Here is a 26,618-nt window from a genome sequence, read left to right as displayed (position 1 = left end):
AACCATGATTTCACTCATGTATGGGATATAAAACAGAAAGCAAAAAAATAACAACTCAAAGACACAAGCAACAGTATGGTGGTTAGCAGAGGGGAAGGAAGTAGGGGAAGTGAAAGAGGGTAATGAAGGTCAAAAATGGTGATGAAAAAAGACTACACTTGAGGTGGTAAGCACAAGTGTAATCTTTTGGTGGTAATGCAATATACAGATGATGTATTATAGAATTGTACACTTGAACTCATAATCTTATTAACTAATGTCATCCCAATAAATTTAATAAAAAGGGACTAGACCACTTTCTTACACCATATACAAAATATACTCAATATGGATTATAGACCTAAATGTTAGACCCAAAACCATAAAACTAGAAGAAAACACAGGCAATAAACTCTTCGACATCACTCTTTGTAATATTTTTTTTGATCTCTCCTCCAGCAAAGGAAACAAAAGAAAAAATAAACAAATGGGACAATATCAAACTAAAAAGTTTTCGCATAGAGAAGAAAACCATCAACAACAAAACAAGACAGTTTATTGAATGGGAGAAGATACTCAAAATGATACATCCAATAAGGAGTTAATATCCAAAATACATAGAAGACTCATACAATTTATCATGAAAAAAAAAAACACACACAATCTGATTAAAATAATAGGCAGAGGAATGAAATAGACATTTCTCCAAAGAGGACATGTAGATCGCCAATAGACATAAAAAATGCTCAACATTACCAATCATCAGGGAAATGCAAATTAAAACCACAGTGAGATATCTCACACCTGTCAGAATGGCTATCACCAATAAATCAACAAACAACAAGTGCTGGTGAGGATGTGGAGAAAGGGGAACCCTTTTGCACTGTTGGTGGAAATACAAACTGGTGCAGCCACTGTGGAAAGCAGTATGGAGATACCTCAAAAAATTAAAAATGGAATTGTCTTATGACCTGCGATTCCACTTCCAGGAATTTATCCCAAGAAACTGGAAACATTGCTTCGAAAGAATATGAGCACCCCTGTGTTCACTGCAGTGTTCTTTACAATCGCCAAGATTTGGAAGCAGCCCAAGTGTCCATCAGCAGATGAGTGGATAAAATGACTGGGACATTTACACAACGGAATACTACACAGCTGTAGAAAAGAAGAAAATTTTACCCTTTTCGACAGCCTGGGTAGACCTGGAGAACATTATGATAAATGAAATAAGCCAGTCAGAGAAAGATAAATACCACATAATTTCACTCATATGTGGAATCTAATGAACAAACAACTAACAAGGAAAATAGAGACAGACTCATAGATGGAGAGCAGGATGACAGCTGGGGAGGGAGGGAGGTGAGGGGGAGGGGATTGAGCAAAAACGAAAAAGGACTCATGGATATGGACAACAGCATGGTGATTGCAGGAGAGAAGGGGGTGTAAGGGGACTAAAGAGTAAAGAAAAAAATACAATTAAAAAAATAGCCACAAGGATGTAAAGTACAGCACAGGGAATATAGTCCATAATAATGTAATAACTATCGGGGTGATCACTTCCCAAGAAATATAAATGTCTAATCACTATGTTGTACACCTGACATTAATATAATATTGTATGTAAACTATAACTGAAAATAAACTTTTTAAAAAAATAAAAAAGCTGACTTTTATCATTGAAAATTCAAAACCACAGTCATCATGGCCTTATACTACTGCTGCTTATAACACCATTAAACCTCTAAAATGCAGCTGGTTTCCCCACATTACGTTTGGGTGTGTGCACATGTGTACATACACATACATGTATGTACCAATGGAGAGGGAAATAAAAAAGAAAAATGTATTTGTTAGCAACTCGAAATAGCTATGTTAAAGCAATGTATTAGTATTTAGTATTACTAGTTATTCATAACTAACCAAGAAAACAAACATCATTAAGGAGACAAAGATGAAAAACTAACCAAAAGTTCTAAATTAGGCTAAAACATTTTTTAATCACTTACAATGATAATACGATTTTTTTAACCATAATAACCACCTTATTTTCTATTCTCTCTTTATGATTACAAATATGACTAACAAAACCAATGCTGGAACAAGTTCTGCCACACTTGGGATGGTTCCTAGGCCTCTGGCCTGAACCTCAAAATCTATCTTGTATATACATACAATGGATTTATTATCCGGACTTAAAAAAGAAGTAAATTCTGACACATGCCACAACATGGATGAATCTCGAGAACACTGTGAAATGAGCCAGTCACCTAGACAGAGCAGTCGCATTTACAGGGAAAGAAAAGAGAGGGGTGCTTTCCAGGGGCTGGGTGCAGGGGACATGGGAAGCCGTTTAGTGGGGATGGAGTCTGGGTTTTGTAAGATGTGCTGGAGAGGTTGCAAACTCTGTTCATATACTTAACACTGTTGAGAGTAGTGTTAAGATGGCAAATTTTATATTATGTGCTTTTTACCACAATTTAAAAAAATTACTTGAAAGTTGCCTGGGCCCCCTCATTCTGGACTTTTGCTTTAGTAATCCAAACTGGGGATATGAGGGGAGGATTCTTAACCAGATTTGTGACACAATACAGGAAGCCTAGCAACGTTCCATGTTTTGCTGTCTGTTACATTCCAATTTACACAGTAGTAATTCTATGAGAAAGTCTTGTGCTTTACATTTAGAAATGTATCATCATGAAGATTATACTCCTGGGAGGAAATGAACATCCAGGATTAGAATCTCCATATGAAATGCACTCTACTGAGAACCAACTCCAAGGGTCCAGAGAAATGATTCTCAAGACAGTGCGCATTTCAAAATCACCATGGAGCTTTAGAAAAATGTATTTCCACTTCTGGTACTGTAGACCTAATGACTCCCATTTTAAATTTCAAAACAAATTGTTTTACCAGAGACTAAAACAAGCCACTTCGTAATGATAAAAGGGTTGATTCATCAAAAAAACGTAAGAATGGAGCAAGGTTGCAGTTATTTAAAAATAAAACAACAACAAAAAAAGCTACATGGCATTTCAAATGTGAATGCCTGGTCAAGAACAAGAGTTTTTTTGACATGTTGTAATTAAAAAACAAATTCAAAACTTAGATAAATCACACTACTATTATGGGGAAAAAATTTTTAAATCCTTTCTTTCTCTGCAAGAGAACTTGACCTCTGGTTAACTTTCTGGTTCTTATCTTCTAGAAATCAGAAAACAGAAGCACGTCAACTATGTAGCTAGGCAACACATCTTTTTTTAAATGTATTTCTTTTTAAAAAAAAATGTAACATGTTTATTGAGGTTAGAGAAAGCAGAAAGGAGAAAGACAGAGAAACACTGATGTGAGAGAGAAACATCGATGGTTGTCTCCCATACACGCCCCAACCAGGGATCGAACCCACAAGCTAGGTGTGTGCCCTGACCAGGAATCAAACCGCCAACCTTCTGGTGTATTGGATGATGCTCCAACCAACTAAGCCACACTAGCCAGGGCAAGGCAACACTTCTTATGGAAAAAAGTCTGGTAAGCTACATCTGAATTGGGAAGAACTATAAATGAATTATAAATACCTGATGGAGATACACAGCTTTAGGTTTCCCTGAGGGGCGCACGGCACATACCTTGTGGGAAGCCCTGACGATAGTCCATGGAGCTGTAACAAGAGATATTCATCTCTAGGGGGCATGAGTCTTCTAAGCCAGGGAGACTCCTGAGAAACTTGACACCTTGCAGCTGAGCTATCACTTTTGGCTAGTCACAGAGGATAGTTCCTAGATAGCCATGTCGGCTACTATAAGAACTCCTACAGAAAGAAACACCTGTTGCTGGTCTGCTGGTAAGTTAGGGTTCCTGTGCTACAGGGTAAGTAGAGCAGTACCCAGTGTGGCCTAAGACAGTCTCATGAGTCTGAATGTTTAGTTGAAACTAGAAAGACCCTTTGGTGGGTGCTGCAACTAATTTTTATGTTGTGGTTTAGACATTAGTGCCTCCATGCCATACTCAAGATCTCTAGGTTGACTTCTTACTCAAAATATTTTCCCATGATGTTTTTGCTAATGGGGGTACAGAAAGGAGGAATCCATCCATTCTAACCTCCCAATGATCTTGTGTATCCAGAATAGTACAGTATTCTTTCTGTGGTGGTAGTTTTGCCTGCATCGATATGAGCCATAATTCCAATATTACGGATCCTGTTTAAAATAGAGAAAAAAAGACATGTATCATAAGGTGAACATGACTAAAATTGTAAAACCCAAATACCTATGCTGTGCAAATTGTGAAGCTGGTTAGTATTTCAATAATTTATATAATGGTGTAAAAACTAGAAAACTGGAAAACATATATCACTACGACAGTACTCCAACAAAATAAGTAACGAAAGAGCTAACTACAATCTTGTGAATACCTTATATTTATTTCTATGCAAAGTGTACTGTGACTACACTGAAATTTTTATCATTCAATTATGAAAAGAAAATAGCTTTTAGATACATACCAACATGTATTTATAATAAGGCAAGGCAAAAAGTTACAGAAATTAGGGCATTCGCTAACAATGCTGAATAAAGCCCACTCAAGAAACCTGGAACTTTTTGTGGCAGCCAATGGAGAAGACAATGTCCGTGGAAAGATAATACTTACTTAGCTACAGGGGGACTGATGACGGAATGAAGAGATTTGATATCATTTCCTATTAAACCTAACAGAAAGAGGATTAAAAATAAACTGTTTAAGAAATCTTCCTTTAACATACAGATGAAATAAAAATAATTTTAAGCAAATACTATAATTCTAAATTAAATAAACCCAAGCTAAGTAAGTCTCATTCACTGAAAATTTATTTTCCTATAATCTCTAAAAAACAGCTATGGATGACAATAAAACATTAAGGTAAAGTTTTTAAACATCAATTTCTAGATCATAGCCTTAGAAAAATATATTTACCCCAATCTCTGCCACCTTCCACAATTCCATAATAGAAGTGTAGAATTAGAGTTAATGTTCATAAAAATAATCTCAAGACATTATATCTGGAGCCAAAGAAAAATATAAAATGCACAGTCCTGTGATCCTGCATTGTCAAGGCTTAAAGAGCTAAGAGGGATCCCAGGATCAGCTGACAATGAATGTTTGCACAGTTTGGAACCCACCCTTCCTTCAGCACTCCCAGGGACACAACACCTTTAAAGTCAGGCTGAAAGACACTAGTGAACAGAAGCTACAATAATCTAATACTTCTAAAAGGCCAAGTAGTATTTCTGGACTTAAAAAAGTCCACAGTATCTATCTTACTCCATGCTTAACATGTATTTTATTAAAACTATCACAGCAACAATGCTGTTATATTTATAAGTGTAATCTATAACTTCCTGCTATTTAAATCAGTTCTCCCAAATCTCTATAATAAATCAAGAGTTCTATTATATTTTGGAAACCTCATGGAGGTTTGAAGATGAAAAATAATCTGTACTGCTACAGATAAAACTTCATGAGCAAAATATAAAAACCTAGATACACACCGATAATGCAGGCCAGGCCATTAAATTCACATTCCCTCACAAGTCACAAAGACAATCAGTATTTTTACACCATTTTTCTCACATAACAAAGATAGTAATGAGAACAGTAAAAGAATGAGACTAGTTTCATCGAGTCTCCCACATGCTTGCTCACTTCAAACAAAGCAAGAACGTTCAGAATTGGCAGGTTCTCTTGCTTTCAGCTTTTAATAGCTATAATATCTAACCTAAACTACCCCAGATAACTATTTAACCAAACTATGTTCTCAAGAGTCTTCAACATAAATTATCTGGTAAACTTCTATTGACAGAAAATACTTTTGTATAAAAACCAGAAATGGACTACAAAATCAATGTATAGCAAGAGCAATCTACAAGTAGACTCACCTGCTAAACTTTTGAGCCAGCTACTAAAACTGACTCAACCCTCTCCTTCATTCAGCTCCTCAAGATGGCCAGCAGATGAGGAGCATAATAAGTCTATTGGTATTCCCTCTTGGCATCTATCAGAATACACCCAATTCCTAATCATCTCAGAGAAATAGCCAAGGAGTAAAAGGAGTCACTATTTCCAAAATGGCTGGAGCCCCCTAATAAGGGAGATGCTTACAAATGAGAGAGAGATTTGGATGGAGGAGAGAAAGAAGGAGGAAGAGGAAAAAAGGGAGAGAGGAAGAGGGGAGAAGGGAAAGGAGAGGGGGGGAAAAGAGGGACAGGAGAGGAGGATAAGGCAGGAAGAGGAGGGAAAGGAGAGGCGGGGAGTGGGGAGGAGAGGACAGGGAGGAGAGGAGAAGCAAAGAGAAGAAAGCAAGTACAGTTTAAGTAAAACGAGGAGAATCTAGCAGTAATACCTGGCAGGGAACTGTAATTTCTTCCAAGAGGCACGTGTGTCTTTATTCTTTTTAAACTTGATGTAATTCTAGAGCAATACATATTCTAGTGAGGAGAAAAAGACACAACATTAATTTTATGTTAGTATGACTTATTACAGTAATTTTAACATTGTAACTATGCATTCTCAGAGGACAAAATACTGTGAATGTCTTTTAAACAGTGTCCATCTATTAACTCCAATTCTTTTTAAAAGTGACAATCCAAATTACACCACAGGAAAGAAAAAGGATAAAATTAATACTAGTTTGCTATTTTGAGCCGACTTTACATGCTGATTCTCCTAGACTTGCAGCATTAGTATCACAGGAACTTATTAGAGAGACATGTTCTCAGGACCCACTCCAAACAAGAGTGTCAGAAACTCTGGGGATGGGGCAGAACATGTGTCTTAACAGGCTCTCAGGTGACTCTGATAACTACAGTTTGGGAACCAAGATTCTGAAGTTTCCAGAGACTCATAAAGGTTAAAAAAGGATCTCACCTTGGATACTGCTAGGTTCTCCTCTACAGCTACTGAGAGCTGGTGGGAGTCATGAACTCTAAAACCATCTGCTGTTTTCAGGATTTACAACAGTAGCTACACGTTAGAAACACCTCCAAGGCTTTTAAAAAACATTTGGAGTAGGGGGAGAAGAAATTGGCATTTTAAAAAGCTGCCCAGGTATCTTCTAATATTACCACATAGAGGATGAATATTCTCCAACCCAATTTATCCCTAGATCACTAGATACACTTTTGTAAGAAAAAAAAAAAAGTATTTATTTTTATAGAAGGGAAGAAGAAAGAAAAGGAGAGAAACACTGATGTGTGAGAGATACACAGATCTGTTGACTCTTGCACAGCCCCACCTGGGAACCTGGCCCACAACCAGCCATGTGCCCTGGCTGGGAATCGAACCTGTGACCTTTAAGTTCACAGGCTGGCACTCAGTCCACTGCGCCACACCAGCCAGGGCACTAGATACATATTTAATGGCTGACATTATATTTGGAATTGTTACAGTTAGTATATGTAATGATATGGGGTTGCCACAAATTGCTTTTTATATTATCTCAGAATGCATGCATGTGCCTTCTATATTATTTCTACATTAGTTACCAAGTTTCTAGCAACAAAAAACTAGTATCCTAAGAAAATATGTTAAGAATAAAGAAGAGGCTCAAAGCTATTAAAATTTCCACCAAGGTAAGACAGGGTGTAAGGTCTGAAAGCGGCAGCAATGAAAACACTGAAGAAAAACTGTAATTCCTTGGGCCACTAATGACTTCCAAATGGAATACAGAAATAGTCTTCAAAATGCTTGCTGCACAGGTGATTTTATAAATTTTTTAAAAGATTTTATTTATTTATTTTTAGAGAGGGAAGGGAGGGAGAAAGAGAGAGAGAGAAACATCAATGTGCAGTTGCTGGGGGTCATGGCCTGCAACCCAGGAATGTACCCTGATTGGGAATCGAACCTGCGACACTTTGGTTCACAGCCCGCGCTCAATCCACTGAGCTACGCCAGCCAGGGCTTTGCACAGGTGATTTTAAAGCAGCAAAATGAATTTATAAACTAATGATAAGGCATAACTCATCTTGGTTACAGATCCTCCCTTACCTATCAAGAACTGCTAAAGATAAAGACAGATTAATACACACACACGTATGTGTGTATACACGTGTGTGTATGTGTGTATATACACATACATAGTAGGCCTTTTGGGAAGTAAAGTAACTGAAGTTGTTGAAGTACATTTAATTTTACAAAAACACTTACATTAATGTGCAAGCTAGATATTTTCTTATGATTCACTGCAAATATCCTCAAATTAGACATCTTGGCCTTCTAAACTGTTACTCTCTGAAAAAGAAAAATACGAAATTATAAAACTAAGTTTACATATTACATGTCAATAACACATGTAAGTAAAGCATATGTAATATATATTGTAAAAATGTATTACTTTTAAAAAGAACAATATTTTTAGCTATCAAAAACAATGCATTGTTCAGAAAGTAGAAATTCTGACTAAACATGAAAAATGATTCCAAGCTTAAAATGTCCCTTGTATTTTTTCAGCATGCTTTAATTCCTCAAGATATGATGTTTTGAAGAAACAGATGTTTTGAAATTATAAAAATATATCATGTCAACCAAAATTTTATGTAAATGTATAGAATTAAGTATAGGAGGGTAAGCAAGCATCTATATGTTGGTAATTTCTCATTGGTAATGTAACTTTTTGATTTATCTATATATTCTGACTTTTATACCATAAATATGCAAAAATAAAATCATGTCCAAAATATACAAAAGCGGCACTCTCCCTCTGGGGAGCACGCCCGTGCCTCTCCCGTCCCCTCTTCTTCCCACCAGGCATGTCACCTCTGCCCTTCTCTCTCCTGAGCTCCAAGGGCCTCTCTTTTGCTTCAGTAACTTGTTTCCTGAGCCTACACAGCCTGGCCGGCTTACTTCTACTACCTTTGTAACTTTCTAAATAAGCTTTCTTTATAATTTGAAATAAAATATATACACACTCACACAACAGCAAGTCCTCTTTTTCTATGATCACAGAAACTAAGCAACTTCAGTTTTAGAACATTTACTAAATATTCACTATGTTTCAAGTTCATTATCAAAGCAATGAGAAATAGAAGCATCTGAGTCGATGGGGAGAAAAGTAAATAAACATGGTTAAACCATTGTGCCCAATGTTATGTAAGAAGTCATGTCAAAACTCATTATTATTCCTCTTAAATTTGCTTTTTTCCCCCTGTGTCTTAAGACTAAAACAATCACTGTCCATATTCAGGAAGTCACCAAATCCTTTTTATTTCCTAAATACAGGGTCCAGCACAAATAATGCCCCCTTTTTATTACAAAATTTTTTATGACAAAATCAGCCCTGGCTGGTGTGGCTTAGTGAATTGAGCACCAGCCTGGGAACCGAAAGGTCACCGGTTCTATTCCCAGTCAAAGTACATGCCTAGGTTCTGGGCCAGGTACCCGGTTGGGGGCATTGGAGAAGCAACCGATTAATGTTTCTCCCCCTCTCTCTCTGAAAGTAAATAAAATCTTTAAAAAAAAACATAAGCATGTAATTCTGTAACATAACAATATCACACTCAAGCACACCATGTGACATTTTAGGTGAAATATTCACATTAAAACTATAAATTATTACACCATATTATTATCCTACCAACCACACTCAAGCAGGCCTTACTTCTGTCAGACCCTGTATATCTTGACTCCATTCCCTCTTCATTTCTAACGCTGAAGTTCAAGATGTTTACAAAATCGTGCACGTTAGATCTATTCTAAACAAGAATAGTGGATTCTAACATAACGGAACAATAAAAGCTCAGTAATGTGGTTTGATTCCACATACAACTAACCTTTAAGAAACTACCACTTGTCAAAGCCAGGTACAGCATCTAAGATGTTCTACAATTTTTGGAAAAGGTTATTAAAATAATCTTTCCTTTTCTAACCACATATCCATGTGTGTATGAGGCTGAATTTTCTTCTTACACTTCAACCAAAAACTTTTTAAAAAAGATACACAGTAACATATTCAATACAGAAGCAAGTATGAAATGCCAGCTGTTTTCTGCTAAGCCAGACATTAAGGAGATTTATTGTACAAAACTGTAATGCAATGTAAAACACTCTTCAAACTATATTTGTTTTGAAAAATAGGCAGTTTTCATAAAGCTATATTACTTACATTAACATTAAATAGATTTATTTACTTTTCAATGAATGACTAAAATATTTTAAAGTTTTAAGTTCTAATACTTGAATATCAATTACAACCCACATTAACAAACCTCTCTGTAGATCTGAATCATTTTTAAGAGTGTGAAGGGACCCTACAGACCAACAATTTTGAAAAACTTATTCCAACACCATGTTTCCCAAAGAGAATGCCCCTGATTAGTTTAAGTTATATACCAAAAAAAAATTGCTTACTAAATAAATATTAGGAAAAATAGCCAACAAAACCTGTGATTTTATAGGCAATGTTGTTTAAGATGAAGTTAAATTAATTTACACAAAACTGTGAATTAATTTATAGGAAACCATAAGTTAATAACAGCAAGTGACATTCAGCTATCACCAGTCTTAAAAAGAGGTACTCAAATCACTAAAGTGGGAAATACTGCTTTAATACTGCTTTAGTATGGATTACATATATCCTTCATAAACATCTTGTCACTTTCCTACTTAAGGTTTTTAACATGCCAAATCTGTCCCCAACTACCTTCAGTTTTTGTACTCTCCTATTCCCTCTTCTATACTGGGGAGCTCTAGCCAAAATTCCCCAGAAACACCAGGCTCTGACACCATTACACCGCTGCGTGTTGCCACTGCCTGCAAGCATCCCAGAACCCCCAAATCGCCCTACCTTGTAAATTTCTATTCATTCTCCAAGCCCCAGCTTGGAAGCCTTTCCTAATTTCCTAGAAAGTTTTAACGCTACCTTCTCTGTGTTTTTAGAATACTTCGATTCGTATTTACTCATGACAAACATGGTATTTACAAGTTATCCCCATTACTGTGAGCTCCCGAAAAGGAGGGATCTCCTAGTAACAGTGCCCAGCACAATGCATCAAACTTTTTTTTTTTTTTTTACCTATAGTCATTTACAGCCCTGCAGTGATTTTCTTCTTCCCTATGTGTCAACGAACTTCAAGGAATGGTTTCCTACTGGTGCTATCAACTAAGTTATTGTATAAGGCCGAGGCTTCCTTAGGCCTTGGAAAATATTTAAGTGCTCACTAAAAGTTGCTTAACACCTGATGGTGTAAGATCTGTTGCATCCTTGAAGGTCAGCGGTACCCAAGGCAGGGCAAGGTCTTAGGCACGCAGGAGTCGCACCGGGCGGCTCGGTACCCACCTGACACTGAATCGCATCCCGGAGGCCGGCTTTCTCTCTACAAGCTGTGGAGAGCGACAGGTCGTGGCAGCTCGACAGTCTGCAGAGGCCTCAAGTTGCAACGTCCGCCTACCTCTGCGAACGTCCCGGTTATTCCAGAACCGAACCTATACCTTCTCACTTCTGCCCCCTCTGGCCGCCAAGCTACGCGAAAACGCACCACTTCCGGCGGTACACCACTGAAATACCTCCTGCCAGCAACTTCCGCCCTTCACGCTAGAGGCGGAGAACGGAAACTCGGAACCAGTATGCCGCGCTTTCACTGGAGACGGTCCTCATAGAAGTATTCCTTTCCTGTCGCGGGGCGCGTGAGTTGGATCGTGGGTCTCTGAGACCCGAAAGTTGCCCGCTTCTAAACGCGCGGAGGACTGCACCCGGCAGTCCAGCTGCCGTAACCATGGTGAGGAGGTTGCCTCGGGCGTTGGTTAAATAGGGCGTTCCGTGGGGCCTAGGGTCCCCAGGCTCTGGAGTGGGGGGCGAGGCGTGGTAGGCGGAAGTGAGGTACTGCTGAAGGGAATGAGGATAGACTTCGAAAGGTCGGCTCCTTGGAATGGAAAAACTTCACATTGGGGACACAGAATGGGGCGTTTGCCAGAGCACAAGTTTGAGAGCGAGACAGGTTTCACTCTTAAATTCCTGGTTTCGCCACGTGTTGCGTGGCCATTGGTCCCAGAGCCTAACGATAACCCTATATTGTAGGCAGTAATCCCACTGACACCTCATTTTTTTACTGAGGAAATTGAGGGCACGGGCCAAGCATCTAATGAAATGCGTAGTCTGGCTCACAGCCTAGTTCTGACTGCCAGATCTTTTCTTCTACATCTGTTTCTCTGCAACATGACGTTCCACATAACTTTCACATAGTTGCCGTAAAGTTTATGTGATAGCAGTTGAAAACTTGCTATACATACTATCTTGATTGTTTTAGAATTATTCTCCGTGATGGAGTTGCTTTGTATCATAATTTTATCTTTACAGTATTAAAATACAAATGGACTGGGGCTGCGTGTTTAAAGTAAACCAAAACTGACATATAAAACAGGCACTTTAAAAGCAAAAGGGATTTCGTTTATTGCTGGTGAAATGCAAAATAGTATAGCCACTTTGGAAAACAGCTGGCATACGTCCAAATGGACACATGTGCCCTTTTATTCATTAAAAACTCGGGCTGGGGGGTGGAACCCCAAATATCCATCACTTCTCCTTGGGTAAACAAATAGTGGTATATCCATACAGTGTAATACTACTTGACAGTAAAAAAGGAATAATGTCATGCAACAACATGGGGAATCTCAAAACCCTTACACCAAGTGAAAAGCTAGATGCAAAAAGTTACATACTACAGATTCGACTTCAATTTCATTCTGGGAAAGGCAAAACTTAGAGCTAGAAATCAGATTGGCAAAAGAGGATTAACCTAAAATTGACACAAGGCAGCTTCCTGGAGGGAAGAAAATATTTTCTATCTTGATTTTGGTGGTTAAACAGTTGTACAGTGTCAAAACCTACAACTGTATGAGATCCTGGATCAGATCATGCCTTTTGTAGTTCAGTGGATTTTGGACAGTTCCCTTCAGTAACTTTCACTGAGATTATTAGATGTAGATCCTGATGCCTCATATCATCAAGGATCAAAATTTATTTAACACACATCATGTGAATAGGCCTAATACTAGAAGAGTTATTTAAGGGAGAGAACATGTCGGTGATACGTGGTATTCTATGCTTCACACATTGCTCAAAAGAAATTAATGTTTCTTGCATCTTTATAGCCACAAAACGAGTATATTGAGTTACACCGTAAGCGCTATGGATATCGTTTGGATTACCACGAGAAAAAGAGAAAAAAGGAAGGTCGAGAGGCTCATGAACGTTCAAAGAAGGCAAAAAAGATGATTGGTCTGAAGGCTAAGCTCTACCATAAACAGCGCCATGCTGAGAAAATACAAATGAAGAAGACGTAAGTGATCATTTATTTGTTGTAGCAAGTTAACATCTTTTGAGTGATAGTTATTAAAAATTATAATCTTTTGTCCTTGGTAGTATCAAGATGCATGAAAAGAGAAACACCAAACAAAAGAATGATGAAAAGACGCCTCAAGGAGCAGTACCTGCCTATCTACTGGACAGAGAGGGACAGTCCCGAGCTAAAGTACTTTCCAATATGATTAAACAAAAACGAAAAGAGAAAGCGGTAAGCAATAAAATAATAAAATCTTTATTTCTTTTTTGTTCAGGAGAATTACTTAAATTCAAACTTGGCGTTCTTTGTTTCTCCAATTTAATTGGAAATATGAAGTCCAACTACCATATTCCCCACTAAGATATTGAAGTCAGTAAAAGTGCTTTTTCATCAACTAGCACATTTTAATTTTTAATGGGAGGGGGTGTTTTTTTTAATTTTATTAGAAAGCCACTTCTCTCTAAAATTTTTTAATGTTATTTTTTTAATTTTTTTAAAGATTTTATTTATTTATTTTTATAGAGGGAGAAAGAGAGAGAGAAACATCAGTGTGCAGTTGCTGGGGGCTATGGCCTGCAATCCAGGCATGTGCCCTGACTGGGAATCGAACCTGCGACACTTTGGTTCGCAGCCTGCGCTCAATCCACTGAGCTACGCCAGCCAGGGCTCTTATCTCTAGATTTTTAAAAAAGTACTTAAAAACAAAAAGCAAGCAGCAAATCTCAAATTTAGTATTTTAATAGCTTCCTATACTTGATAGCTAATGCCGTGCTGTTGTGAAAGGTACAACTGCTTCTTGTTTATGCTGTCCTGCAGTATGTCAAAACTGGTCAAAAAGTTGGATGGTGGAAAACAGCCTCAAGTGATTGAACTTAAATAAAAATTCAGTTTTAAAAAAATATTTCTGGATTGCACTGAAAACAACAAAAAGGGCCTAGATACTATTTTTTAAACACCTGTGGACAGATCGACAGAAGTCCAGGTAGCAGCAAAATATGTGGTAACTATATTTAAAGACCTTACAGTCTCCAAATTTGATTTTTAAAATGGTACTGCTTATTTATTGGTGTGTAATTATTCAAAATTAGAGTGTTAGAACTTCACCACTAAAAGAAACATTCTAGTTTACCCTTCCTCATTTTAGATGAAGAGACCAAGTCCAGGAGGTTGTAAATCATTCTACACAGTCATGAATCTATGAAGTGTGGAATATCCTCTAGAACCTATGTGTTAATAATAAATATGGAATTTTTGCTACTGGCTTGCATTGCTTCAGTTTTTCCTTGTAGAATTTGCATTTTAAGGAAGTAGAAAATATCTGGTGATGATTTTGTCCTACTAGTAATATAATCTAAAAATCCACTTGAGGTAGAAATACAGATATGTTAAAAGGTGGAGACACACTTCTAGTTTTACACTTTTAACTACTTAGTACTAAGCACATACACTGCCTTGAGAGTCACCACCTTATTACATGTAGTATTTTTCATCCATAATAAGGGATTAAGATTTTTAGTTTAAGCAAGCCATTTTATTTAATGTACCTATGATGTATAGTAAATTAGTTTCAATTATTTGAGGGTTTGTGAGAAGACAGTGCAGACCTCTAGAAAACAATTGAAGCCAAAATCTTGTTGGTTAAGGAAAAAAGTGAATTACTTCTTTATACAACTAAAACATACTTGACTTTTTCTCATTTTTCAAAAAACACGTTGTACTGATTATGCTCTTACAGTTGTCCCAATTTTTCCCCCTTTGCCCCCTCTGCCTGGTACCACCATTCCCTCCAGCAACACATCCTCCCCTTAGTTCATGTCCATGGGTTGTGCATATAAGTTCTTTGGCTTCTCCATTTCCTCTACTCTTCTCAGCATGCCCCCGTCCGTCTTCTATCAATTATGCTTAATCCCTGCACCTTTTTCCCCATTCTCCTCCTCCTCCCTCCCCACTGATAACCCTCCAAATGATTTTCGTGTATCTGATTCTATTCCTGTTCTGGTTGTTTGCTTAGCTTGTCTTTTCAGATTCAGTTATTGACCGTTGTAAATTTGTTGACCTATTAATGTTCATAGTTTGATCTTTTTCTTAAATAAGTCCCTTTAACATTTCATGTAATAATGGCTTGGTGATGATGAACTCCTTTAGCTTTACCTTATCTGGGAAGCACTTCATCTGCCCTTTAATTCTAAATGATAGGTTTGCTGGATAGAATAATCTAGGTTATAGGTCCTTGCTTTTCATTACTTTGAACACTTTTTGCCAGTCCTTCTTGCTTGCAAAGTTTGAGAAATCAGCTGACAGTCTTATGGGAACTCCTTTGTAGGTAACTCTGCTTTTTTTCTTACTGTTTTTAAGATCCTTGATCTTTAACCTTTAGCATTTTAATTATTGATGTCTTGGTATGGTCCTCTTTAGGTCCAACTTTTTTTAGATTCTCTGCATTTCCTGGGCTTGAGTGTCTATTTCCTTAATCAAATTACGGAAATTTTCTTTATTTTTTTCAAATAAGTTTGCAGTTGTTTGCTTTTCCTCTTCTTCTGGCATTCCTATGATTCGGATGTTGGTGTGTTTGGGGATGTCCCTGAGGCTCCTTATAACTATACTCATATTTTTTTTGTCTTTTTTCTTCTTGATGTTCTGGTTGAATGCTTATTTCCTTATGTTCCAATTTGTTGATTTGAATCTCGGCTTCATCCCCTCCATTGTTGGTTCCCTGTAGATTTTTCTTTATTTCACTTAGTGTAACCTTCATTTCTTTTGGAGTTTATGTTGTTGCTGTACTCAGTGAGTTCTTTGAGCATCATGATAACCAGTGTTTCGAACTCTGCATATGATAGGTTGGTTATCTCTGTTTTGTTTAGTTCTTTTTCTGGAGTTTTGTTCTTTCGTTCGGGCTTTATTTTTTGGTCTCCTCAATTTGGCAGCCTCCCTGTTTGTTTTGTGTATAAGATAGAGTTTGACTTCTTGTCTTAGTGGTGTGGCCTATTGTAGAACGGGCACCTGTAAACGTGTGGGGTGGGGCCTTAGGTAATTGCCAAGGCAGGGCTACCTGCTTGACTACTTTGTGGCACTGTGTTGGGGGAGGGCTTAGAAAGGGGGCAGTGCTGCTGCCTGGCTTCTGGAGGTTTGCCTGGCACTTACCGTTTCCAGTCATTTCATTTACTCCCCATAAGTGACTGGTGCCCTTCCTGCTGTTGCCTTGGTGAATTTGAGGGACCGGGTCTGCGTGTGTTCTAGGTCTATGTGGGCCTTTTAAGCAGGGTCTCCTGAAAATCTGGATTTTCTTCCACCATCCCAACCCCCACTGGTTTTTACAGCCAGAAGTTACAGGGATTTATCTTCCTGGAGTGGGAAACCTGAGCTGTGCAGTCTGGCTTAGGGCTGGGGTAGCTCACTGCCAAGGTACCCCTCCTGATTTTTATCTACTCTGTGTGTGTGTGCGCGCGTGTGTGTGTGCGTGTAAGAGAGAGAGAGTGAGAGTGAGGGAGAGAGAGAGAGAGAGAGAGAGACTGCCCATTCTCTGCTGCCACTCCAAACCACACCACATCTTCACCCCTCCTACCTGTCTGGATGAATGTGCCTTTATATCCTTGGTTGTCTGACTTCTGTATTGCTCTGTTTTCTGATGGTTCTGGGTGTTGTTTTGAGGCCTAGTTGTAAATCTGTGGTTGTGTGGGGAGGTGAAGCGTGTCTATCTCCACCTCCATCTTGACCTGAAGTCCTCATTGTCTTTTACTAACAATATAAATTTTAACTGTGGTTATTTTTAGGGAAAATGGGAAGTCCCTCTGCCCAAAGTTCGTGCCCAGGGAGAAACAGAGGTATTAAAAGTTATTCGAACAGGAAAGAGAAAGAAAAAAGCATGGAAGAGGATGGTTACTAAAGTGTGCTTTGTTGGAGATGGCTTTACTAGAAAACCACCTAAATATGAAAGATTCATTAGACCAATGGTAAGTCCCTTGCAAGAGTGCAGTGGCTTCAATATTAGTTCCTTTGTTAAACAAGATAAAGTACATTGCAATTTCCTGAAATTCCTACATTGATATGAAAAACAGGTTGAAAGACATTTTAAGGCTATTTTTGGTATTTTAAGTTAGTGGTAGGTATTACTTAGGACTTTCCTGTACCATGAAAAATCTTATCTTCACCTTCATAAGTGATTTGAGACAAAAAAGAATTTTCATTACATTGTCAGTAAATCTTGACTTTTAAAAATGATGTATTAGTATCTTTATGTTCCAAATGAAGTCATTTTACTCATTCAATAAATATTCTACCATACAGGTGTTCTACTATACAAGTGCCTAATGACTTGTCTAAGAAGATTTAAAAACCTGAGTAGGTCTTTGTTCAAGTCAATTCTGGTTCAAGAAGGAAAGTAGTAATGCTTTTGAAAACATTCAGTATGTAATCATTGCAAAAAGAGAATTTAGTGTAAAAGTGGGGCTTTACTTTCTGTTGATATTGATAGCAACAATGGTCAAAACCAGTGTCCCCCACCCAATATAATTTAAGATACATTTTTGCAAAATCCTTTAAACAGCCTGAATTATTCTCCCAACTGGATATCCAGCCTGCTTAGAGAAACAAAGAATCAGAGAAGAAGGTTGGCGGTGTTACGCAAGCTCTCATAAATAAATTTCTCATAAAAAAAGCTCTAAATAAATTTTTAATGGATTAAAATGTCAAACAGCTTATCTCTGTCAGTAAAGTTCTATGGAACACAGTCATGCGTGTTCATTTACACATTGTCCGTGGCAGTTTTTTTCCTGCTCAGTTTGAGTAGTTTCAAGAGACCATATGGCCTGCAAAGCCTAAAATGTTCATTGTCTGGTTATTTACAGGAAATGTCCACTCAGCACTAGATTACATCATGGACTCCCTTGTTTTGATTTCATATTCATAATCATTTACAGTTTGGTAGCCTTATCAAGTTCTACAGGGACAGCGTATACCAGACCAGCTCTTCTTGGCTTTCAGTAGCTGGACAGCTATAGATATAGATATAGATATAGATATAGATATAGATATAGATATAGATATATCTTAGTGTGAATATCTTAATGTGAATTAATCAGATGGCATTCTGAATGGTACAGTTTTTTTTACCAGCTTGATTAATGACTGCATTACTAAGAACTTGATTTAGTATCTTTTGCCCGATATATATAAGTAATTATCATATTTAAGAGACTGCAAAGTGTTGTGGTTTTTTAATGTGCTACATTCCAAAGATCCTATCTGCGTTACTAGGTGACTATGGTCTCTTGTAACAGACTCCTCTGGAATCTTCCAGTCTGCGACCAGTGTTACCATCAGTGTAAAGAAAGCTGACCACCTGCTTGCTTTCTTATCATGGAAGAAATACGACCATGGACTTGGAATCATCATGTTTAAAGTTTGATTCCATCCATACACCATGTAACCTGGGAACAAGTCCTTTAACCTGCTAATCCTAGTTTTGTTGTTGTTTTTAAATAGGGAGAATTATATTTATCCTGTAACTCAGATTTTTAGTAAGTATTTTTATTTGATGCCTTCAGAGTTTACATTAATACATGTTGTTTTGGGGTTTTTTGTTTGTTTTTGAGGCTATTGGAAAAAGAGAAGCAAAACAAAAAAATTATTACTCGTAGTTAACATTTTGGACTCTTTTAACATTCTTGTGTTTGACTTACTAGGGTTTACGTTTCAAGAAGGCCCATGTAACACATCCTGAACTGAAAGCCACCTTTTGCCTGCCAATACTTGGTGTAAAGAAGAATCCCTCATCCCCACTTTATACAACTTTGGGTGTTATTACCAAAGGTACTGTCATCGAGGTGAATGTAAGCGAGTTGGGCCTTGTGACACAAGGAGGCAAGGTTATTTGGGGTAAGTAAATTTTTTAGTATGGGGGTGTTACTTTTCTAAGCCTGAAAATAGAAATTTTCAAGTTGACATAAAGTACCCAGCAAATCTTAATGCATAAGAGCTAGATAAGTTAAAACTTGGTATAAATCAGATTTAAACTTTTAGAAAGAATACTTTTTGTAGAAAAAGTAGTTTTGAATATAATGCTTTTTAATTTAGCTCATTGGTTTGAGCTATGCAGTGTACTGCGTTGCTAGATTTTGATGCTGTTTGTTTAAAGAAGCATTAATTATGAGGGATGTATATGCAAATGTAGAGATGTGCTTATAACTAAAAAATATTGGAAGAATATAAAATAAATTAACCATGAGTGAGGGAGGGGAACATACATCAAACAGCCACACTATTTCAGCAATAATTAAAAACTGAAATGTGTCATGTAGCAATTATAATTTTTTCCCCTCATTTTCTTATTGTTTGCTTTTAGTGCCCAGATATGTCTAAACTTTATTATTCTTAGAAAGGGAAGAATATGTTTTATAGCTCCTAAAAGTGATAAGTTAGAAATATTGGGAACAATATATTCTTTAAAATTTTTATTAGCTAATATTTCTCTTTTTCTCCATTTTGTTTCCTTAGGAAAATATGCCCAGGTTACCAATAATCCTGAGAATGATGGATGTATAAATGCAGTCTTACTGGTTTGACAGCAGTTTCATACAAGTAACTCCCTGTAATTATTGGAAGACTATGCACCAATCAGGAAGATGTGACTGTGATGTTTCTGCATACTTCAGTTATTACAATGGCTTACATGTTTGCAGTCATCAGGAGAACTGTTTTATTGTAAAGAACATTAAAATGGCCCAGTTTTACTAATTGGTATTTGTCTTTGGGTCTGTTTATCATTTAGCTATTCATGAAATTAAATGGTAAAAAAAAAAAAGCAGTTTAAGCAATATCCTGTTTCATCAGTATCTGTCATTTCTGGAAAAGCCAGTGTAGTTGAAAATACCTTTTATCCTAAGAGTGCGCACTTAGTATGGGGTCTAGGCTGTAAAAGTCTATCTATAACCTCATTATTCATCATTAATCCTAAGAACTGTAGCATTAACACACTTGGTAATGTTTGTTACCTTTATAAAGTATTCACATTAAAGATACACAAGAAAAGGTACATTACACTAAATCGAATTCAGAAGTACTTAGATAAATCTTTTCACCTATAATTCTTAACTTCAGACATTAAATCAGTAGTTAGTATTCTAAAAATTTTCTTCTTTCATCATTTATAATAATACTTACTCAGAACTGTTTTCTATTTGAAACATGAAAAAACACCAAAATGTTTATACTTGAGCATTTTCTATGTTCTAAACTTAAGGTAGTATATTTTCAGAACTGGAAATATTTGTTTAAATAATTTCAGGAAAAATGATCCTTTAAGGGAAATATATTGATAGTCACATATAACATAAAAAAGATGTTAGCATTATAACTAGGTCAAAGCACTTTTGTGATATGAATTATATGTTTGTGGCTTTATTATAGGGTGTCTATATTAATCTATAATCATTGTTTTAAATTTGGTTTATTTTTTAAAGTCTGTCTTAAAGGTACAACAGTGTGATTAACTGTGCCTTTAACAAAATCATTTTAATGTCTAAACAAATTAAGTATCTAAACATCAATGAAATTATGGAAAAGAAAAAGAATTTCAAAACACACCAGAAACAATCACAAAATATAGGTTTAATTACTATTTAAACTTAAAAGAAAAAAAAACTATCAAGAAAACAAACGAATACTTCAGTAAGACTTGCTATTCTGAATAATGTAATATAACCTTTTCTAAATTCTATAAACAGTGTAAGTTTTAGAATACAGACACTTAGGAAAAGAAAGGCTAGGCTAGTTCCTTGGGAATGACTATCCAGTATAACAATACAATTACTTCAGGGAAACAGAAGCTGAACCTTTCTCACAATTAGATTTTAACAAATGATTTTGCCAGTAATAGAAATGGGGAATGTGTAAATAACTTAGGTTTTGGAAGGTGAAAACAAAACATCAACTAAAGGTAAGCACTTGATACTACAGAACTAAGGTCTGCTTATTTTTTAGAACCAAAAATAAGCAAGTTAACTATATTGTACAAAGAAAGCTTGATAGTAAATACGCAAACAGAAGCATAACTAACCACACCCATAAAATACTGGATAACACCTTAAACACAATACTGAAGTTAGTGGACATACAAGGCAGAAATTGTAAAATACTGTTACACAGATGAGTAATGTTAGTATAAATTCTTTATTTACACATTAAGAATCTGTTTCAGTTTGCTGGTGTGACCAAATTTTAGAAGGTAATCCCTAAGGGTGAAGCAGAACATAAGAGCAAATATGAGTCACTTGGTAGCTGCTCAATTTACTGCAATCATAAACCTCCAGTATGTTTCTAAAGTCACTGAAACCATTTTAGGTAGTGTAGTGTTCTGGTGGTCATCAAAAAGTGAACCATTAATCACTAGTTGTTATCCTTCCTGTGAAATTCTCTGTGCTTAATGGGAACACCATGAATATAGACACAATTTAAGCAGATGACTGATATTCTCTCATGCTATTTGATTTTATATAAAATCACAACAGACCCTCTCACCTTTAAAATTGTAGAGGAGCTTTATAATAAATTCTTAAATATACTTATTTCTGTGATGTCTAGCACTTTAATAAACAAAAGTACAACTAAAATTTTGATAACTGTCTGCTTTATATTACACAAGGAAATATATATGTATTTACACAAACTGAAGTGAACTCCTTTCTCCACGAATAAGACCTCTAAACAGAAAACAGCTCACAAAGGACTACAGGATGTGACTGGACACTTAGCGACTAGACTAGCTGGCTGAAACCAGATTTCCGTCCTCTAATCTGAAAGTTTTTCTAATGCCTTGCAAAAACTTTAAGTATTCTGATGAAATTTAGTTTCATTGTTGATGATATATTTTGATATAAATTCTATACTCACTGACTATAGAATTCATTTACTGAAAATGAACATGTTAATGTGAAAGTCAGGTTTTTCCATATGACCCAACTTTCCTTTACCAAGGAAAATGCCAAAATAACATTTTCTGTTAGAGATAATATGTAACAAGTTTTCTTGAGTGCTGGAAAAAAGTTTTTAAATTGCTTAAAATGCACTTCTTTTTTAAGAATAAACCAAACATGTTTAACAAGTTTATACTGTTAAATATGAATAGCAATCAAATATGAATTACTAAACATTTCTTTTTGTAAACTCAGCAACTATATTTACACATCAAGCATTGTCAGTGAGCTCAATCTTCCTAAATTACACCTTTTTAAAGAAAATTAATAATCCAAATAAAGTAAAATGTTAGATTTTTATCTATTATAATAAAAATGAAAAGTTTAAGAACAAGAACTTACTAAATCTTAAATCTTCATTTTTCTACTTGTAATTTTAACAAATTTTTTAGTAAAATGTATAAGCATGAACATTTGATAACTAGTGTTACTAATACTTTTTCTTTTACTTATTTAGCACTTTTTTTTGAGAAACCAAATAGCAAAAGTGCTATAATTTTCATTTAGCATGAACTCTGGCTTACCTCAAGCAATAATTAAAGAAAATTTGGGGATACAAGTACTCCAAATTTTACAACAAATAGGGGTGTTTGCTATTTTGCCTGCTTAAAAGATTTTAATGTAGAAATTCCTAAAATACCATCATCTCAAAATAAAATTTAATGACATTACCCGACTGGACTAAAAAACTCAACATCAATCCTTAGCACCTCAAATAATGACAAAAAGTCCTAACACATTTTTTTCATTAAGGACCAAGGTTGTTTTAAAAACAATCTAAGTAGTTTCAAAGCATTCTTCACCTTAAATACACATCTGAGTATACATAATACTTCAAAGAATAGTATTGTTTTGAGATTCTCTTTGGATTCTAAGAACAACCATTTTGTTCATTTCTAAATAAATTATAAAAATTAACAATCGAGGGATTTTTTTTAACCTTTTCCTAGGCAAAGGCCTTTGCTATGGCAACACGATTAGCAGGCTGGCTTGTAACCTGTTCTCAGAACAAATTAAGAGTAAGCAAGATCAAAGGGACAACCAAAGTGTCCAACCTGATTTAAGCTCTGGTAACTACAGGTCTTAGGGCAGCTGTACTCCTGCCAGCTCTAAGATTGTGGGGTGAAGTTTCATACCTACCCAGAAATGGATGCCAAGGGCATGAGTTGGCAGGCAGGCAGGAAGATCTTTTGACAGGAATCACTCCACGTGTTAGGGAAGTGGATGAAAGCTGAGGGGAATGAATATAAATAAGATTCTAGAATAAAGGCAGTGGCAGGATTAAAGAGAAGTCTTAGGAAGGGTTCTCATATTTCTGAAGTATCCATGTTCACTAGGTGAGGACAAAAGTATGATCCCCAACTTAGAAAAAAAAATTTAAGTAATGATATTAGTACCTACATGCCAGAGTTAAATCCCTAGCAGTACTGTTAATATTAGATGTTGTAAAGAGTGGGTTAGAAAGTTTGTACCTATTCAGACATTGAAGTCAAAGGAAGAAACTGCATCCTCAACAACAATGAACTGAGAGGCCAAAATACCACCCTCATAAACCTTTGACCATAAATTTCTATAATTTGTGCTCTCATTTAGCTGAAATTATATTTATTCTAATTTACTGATATTTTTGTTTAGGCATGCCTACATTTTAAAAAATGTTGATTAGTTTGATATTTAAGCTAAAACTTCTAGAACCCTCACCAAGTTTACTATTTAAAACCCTTAGTGTAAAAGATTTCTGTGATCCCCAAAAGTAATGGAAAGTCTACTACTTTCAGTTTTCTAATTTATATTTCCTGAAATAGTAATGATCAGATGTCCCCAACTACTAAAGAAAATATAGTATGATCTGGTTTCCCAAAATTGAAACATGATTAATAAAAATAAAAAACTGTATTTACACAAAATAGCCTGAAAAATTAAAAACAATGGTGAATCCTAGGTCCTAAGGGGGAGAGAAAAACTGCATCATAAATAAGTTCAAATTGAGATTTTGGAATTTTTGTCCTGTGCCCCGTGCTATTTATTACCATATTTTAAAAACAATTACGTTACAAAGAAGAGGATTTATCATCCACATTTCTTCATTCAGGCGAGCTTGGCTTTCTTCTTACCAGGTCCTTTATGCCCTTTGGCCTTTCTTCTTAAATTCCGCCTGTCTACAACAGGGACTTCCACTTCTATCTCCTCTGAGCTGCTATCCACAGTTTTTTCTGCTGATTGTGTAAACTGATCCAGTTGCTCAGAAGAGGCTTCAGACTGCTCCTCTGACTGGTTCTTCTGTCCTGCATTCTGTGAAAATGGCACATCTTCAAGTTCAACCTCTATCAAAGAACTCTGAGGAAGAGTTGTAGATGTTTCCTGGGGTTCGGGTACCCCCTCTTCGCCCTGGTCTTCCAATGAGGAAGTAGTGTTGGGTGATAAATTTTCAGAGATTGATTCTTCAGACAATTCAGCTATTACAGAGTTTGGAAAACCACTGTCAGATCGTTCTTCATTTGGGACAGTAGCAACATTGTCCGAACTTCCAAAATGTGCCTTCTTTCTTGAAACTAGCGGCAGCTTCTCTTCTGGGTGCCCCTTCTCATCAGATGGGCCTTCCTCTAGCAACATTTCTGAGTCAGTTACATGCGAGGTCTAAAAATAAAAGACCTGGTGAACAAACTTTTGCAATATAGTTCTTACACAAATTATTTTCAGAAACTAATATGTAACAACAATGAACTACATTTTAATCATTACTTGTTACTTTAGTTCATGGTGTACACATTCTGAATACAGCTCAATTTCTTCAAAACTGTCTTTTTGATCATTTGGATACATTAAGTTCTTGTTTTAAAGATATAATAAAAGGAATAATTTTACCTCAGAAAGTACTTAAAATATTTTAATCTTCATATCAAGATTCTTCAAAGTCATGATTCAACTCAAAAGTGTTTACTTTCTTGGTGTTACTGGAGCCAGAACCAAGAGCCCTGTGGGACTTGACACTGTGTCAAGTTTGACTGTGGTTTAGTTAGATGCCAGGTATGGGCAATGGAAATTTTATTCACTTATTTATATAAGATGCTAATAAAACAAGGCTATACAATACATTTTTAGCCTTAAATTGAACTATTCAAAATAAAAAATTAAATTTCTTTTAAAATATTCCATCAAGTTTTTCCAACTAATCTGTGTCTCCCTAATTAAAACAAATTAAAATGAATGTGTAAGCAGTAGGTAGTCAGATAGTTGGTAAATACTTTTTATCCATTTTTCTAATCTTTTCCCTCTACAAAGTAAAACTCATTTAGTAAGAATGAATAAGGTTACAAAGATTTGGTTTATGGAATATTACTGATTATATCATTGTAAAATCTAGTCTAAAATTTCATTTTCCTAAAGGACTGTGCATATTAAGGTGGAGGAAAACACACATATTACACTGCCTCTCCAATGTCACCAACACTGGAATATATTAACTATAAAAATTTAGGTTACTTCCCTCTTACCTTTTCCTGTGCAATAGCCTCAGAGGGTTTTGAAGATTCTACCATCAGTGGAACAAGATTTGCAGAGTCTTCACTGGAATTAAAAGACTGCAATTTTAATTCTTCATCTAAAACTTCGCTAGTGGAGTCTTCCTCTTCAGTTATAAGAGAGGTCTTAAGACTATCATCCATTATCTCACCATTCATAGGCTCTAATTCAGATTCCTACACCATTGGGAGAAAAAAAAATAAGTCAGGACACAATTACAGACTAACTTATTTTTCACGCCAGGTGGAGCCATTCTCAATGCCTATCTGTCACGCACCAGGACTCAAAATAAATTCTACTACATTAGAGGGCAGGGGTTAGAGAATAGTCTTACTGGAGGGAAAGGGGAAACTTATGAGGCAGGGTCAGTAAAAGAAAATCCTTAAGTGTCCTCAAGCTCCCCCTGTTCTCATGGAGAGAGAGGACAGGACCCAGATGCACAGTGGACACAGTGTGGGATGAAGATCTGGTAATGAAACCCTGCCCCTTCTTGCTCTTCCTTCTTATAGGGTAATCATGGGAGGAACCTTTTCAGTAATAGGGCATCAGAGAGAGAGAGTCTAGGTGTAGTGCTACCTCTTTACAGAACATTAGCTGTCCACCACTTACTATCTTTGGGGCCTGTGGGAAGTTAGTTACCCTGCCAGAGGGAAGAAACACTAGCAATCTTGTGTGAGCTGAGTTTGCCTACAGCTTCATGCAGGGAGAAAGAGCCCCCAATCTCAGTTCATTGTAGAGTCAACCCAGCCAGGGTCATTTTTGACCAGTCCTGCTCCTTATATTACATTAAAATATAGAAAAGTAATCTCATAACACAAGTGCCAATTCCTGCAAACCTTCTTCC

At 36.3% G+C, this 26,618-nt stretch overlaps 3 protein-coding genes across 6 annotated transcripts in view; 1 reads left to right on the top strand and 2 right to left on the bottom strand.

Annotated features, from left to right (window-relative positions):
- Positions 1 to 11,457, bottom strand: part of GFM2 (GTP dependent ribosome recycling factor mitochondrial 2) — a 74,013-nt gene extending 62,556 nt beyond the window's left edge. For both annotated transcript variants that reach the window (XR_006786757.1, XM_045848207.1), the window contains exons 1-5: positions 11,282 to 11,457; positions 8,155 to 8,238; positions 6,353 to 6,437; positions 4,624 to 4,681; positions 4,075 to 4,172 (exon numbers count right to left, since the gene is read on the bottom strand). Coding sequence is in view for 1 of the 2 variants with exons in the window: in XM_045848207.1 (XP_045704163.1) it covers positions 4,075 to 4,172; positions 4,624 to 4,681; positions 6,353 to 6,437; positions 8,155 to 8,214 (301 nt within the window). In the remaining variant the exon portion in view is untranslated. The remainder of the gene's footprint in view (positions 1 to 4,074; positions 4,173 to 4,623; positions 4,682 to 6,352; positions 6,438 to 8,154; positions 8,239 to 11,281) is intronic.
- Positions 11,458 to 11,566: 109 nt separating this feature from the next.
- Positions 11,567 to 20,015, top strand: NSA2 (NSA2 ribosome biogenesis factor). Its single transcript, XM_045848212.1, has 6 exons — positions 11,567 to 11,720; positions 13,093 to 13,280; positions 13,364 to 13,514; positions 17,054 to 17,233; positions 18,965 to 19,157; positions 19,776 to 20,015. Exons 1-6 carry the CDS (start codon positions 11,718 to 11,720, stop codon positions 19,841 to 19,843), a joined length of 783 nt encoding a protein of 260 aa, XP_045704168.1. The 5' UTR covers positions 11,567 to 11,717; the 3' UTR covers positions 19,844 to 20,015.
- FAM169A (family with sequence similarity 169 member A) overlaps positions 19,782 to 26,618 on the bottom strand; it is a 57,899-nt gene continuing 51,062 nt past the window's right edge. For 2 of the 3 annotated variants that reach the window (XM_045848209.1, XM_045848208.1), the window contains 3 exons: positions 25,747 to 25,950; positions 24,367 to 24,889; positions 19,782 to 23,483 (listed from right to left, as the gene is read on the bottom strand). In XM_045848209.1, the coding sequence (XP_045704165.1) occupies positions 23,389 to 23,483; positions 24,367 to 24,889; positions 25,747 to 25,950 (822 nt within the window). In that variant the 3' untranslated portion in view covers positions 19,782 to 23,388. Of the gene's footprint in view, positions 24,890 to 25,746; positions 25,951 to 26,618 lie in introns of all 3 variants that reach the window. The other variant, XM_045848210.1, reaches the window with a different exon arrangement.

This window comes from Phyllostomus hastatus, unplaced genomic scaffold (assembly GCF_019186645.2).
Source record: "Phyllostomus hastatus isolate PE091 unplaced genomic scaffold, TTU_PhHast_1.1 phas_contig_58, whole genome shotgun sequence".
In the NCBI taxonomy this organism is placed as follows: domain Eukaryota; kingdom Metazoa; phylum Chordata; class Mammalia; order Chiroptera; family Phyllostomidae; genus Phyllostomus; species Phyllostomus hastatus.
This window is presented reverse-complemented; position numbering and strand designations above follow the sequence as displayed.

Bases quoted from the DNA above. Each gene is read 5' to 3' on its own strand.
- NSA2 (XM_045848212.1), top strand. The intron at 13,515-17,053 runs GTAAGCAATAAA...GGTTATTTTTAG, and splicing joins AAAAACGAAAAGAGAAAGCG to GGAAAATGGGAAGTCCCTCT. The intron at 19,158-19,775 runs GTAAGTAAATTT...TTGTTTCCTTAG, and splicing joins AGGAGGCAAGGTTATTTGGG to GAAAATATGCCCAGGTTACC.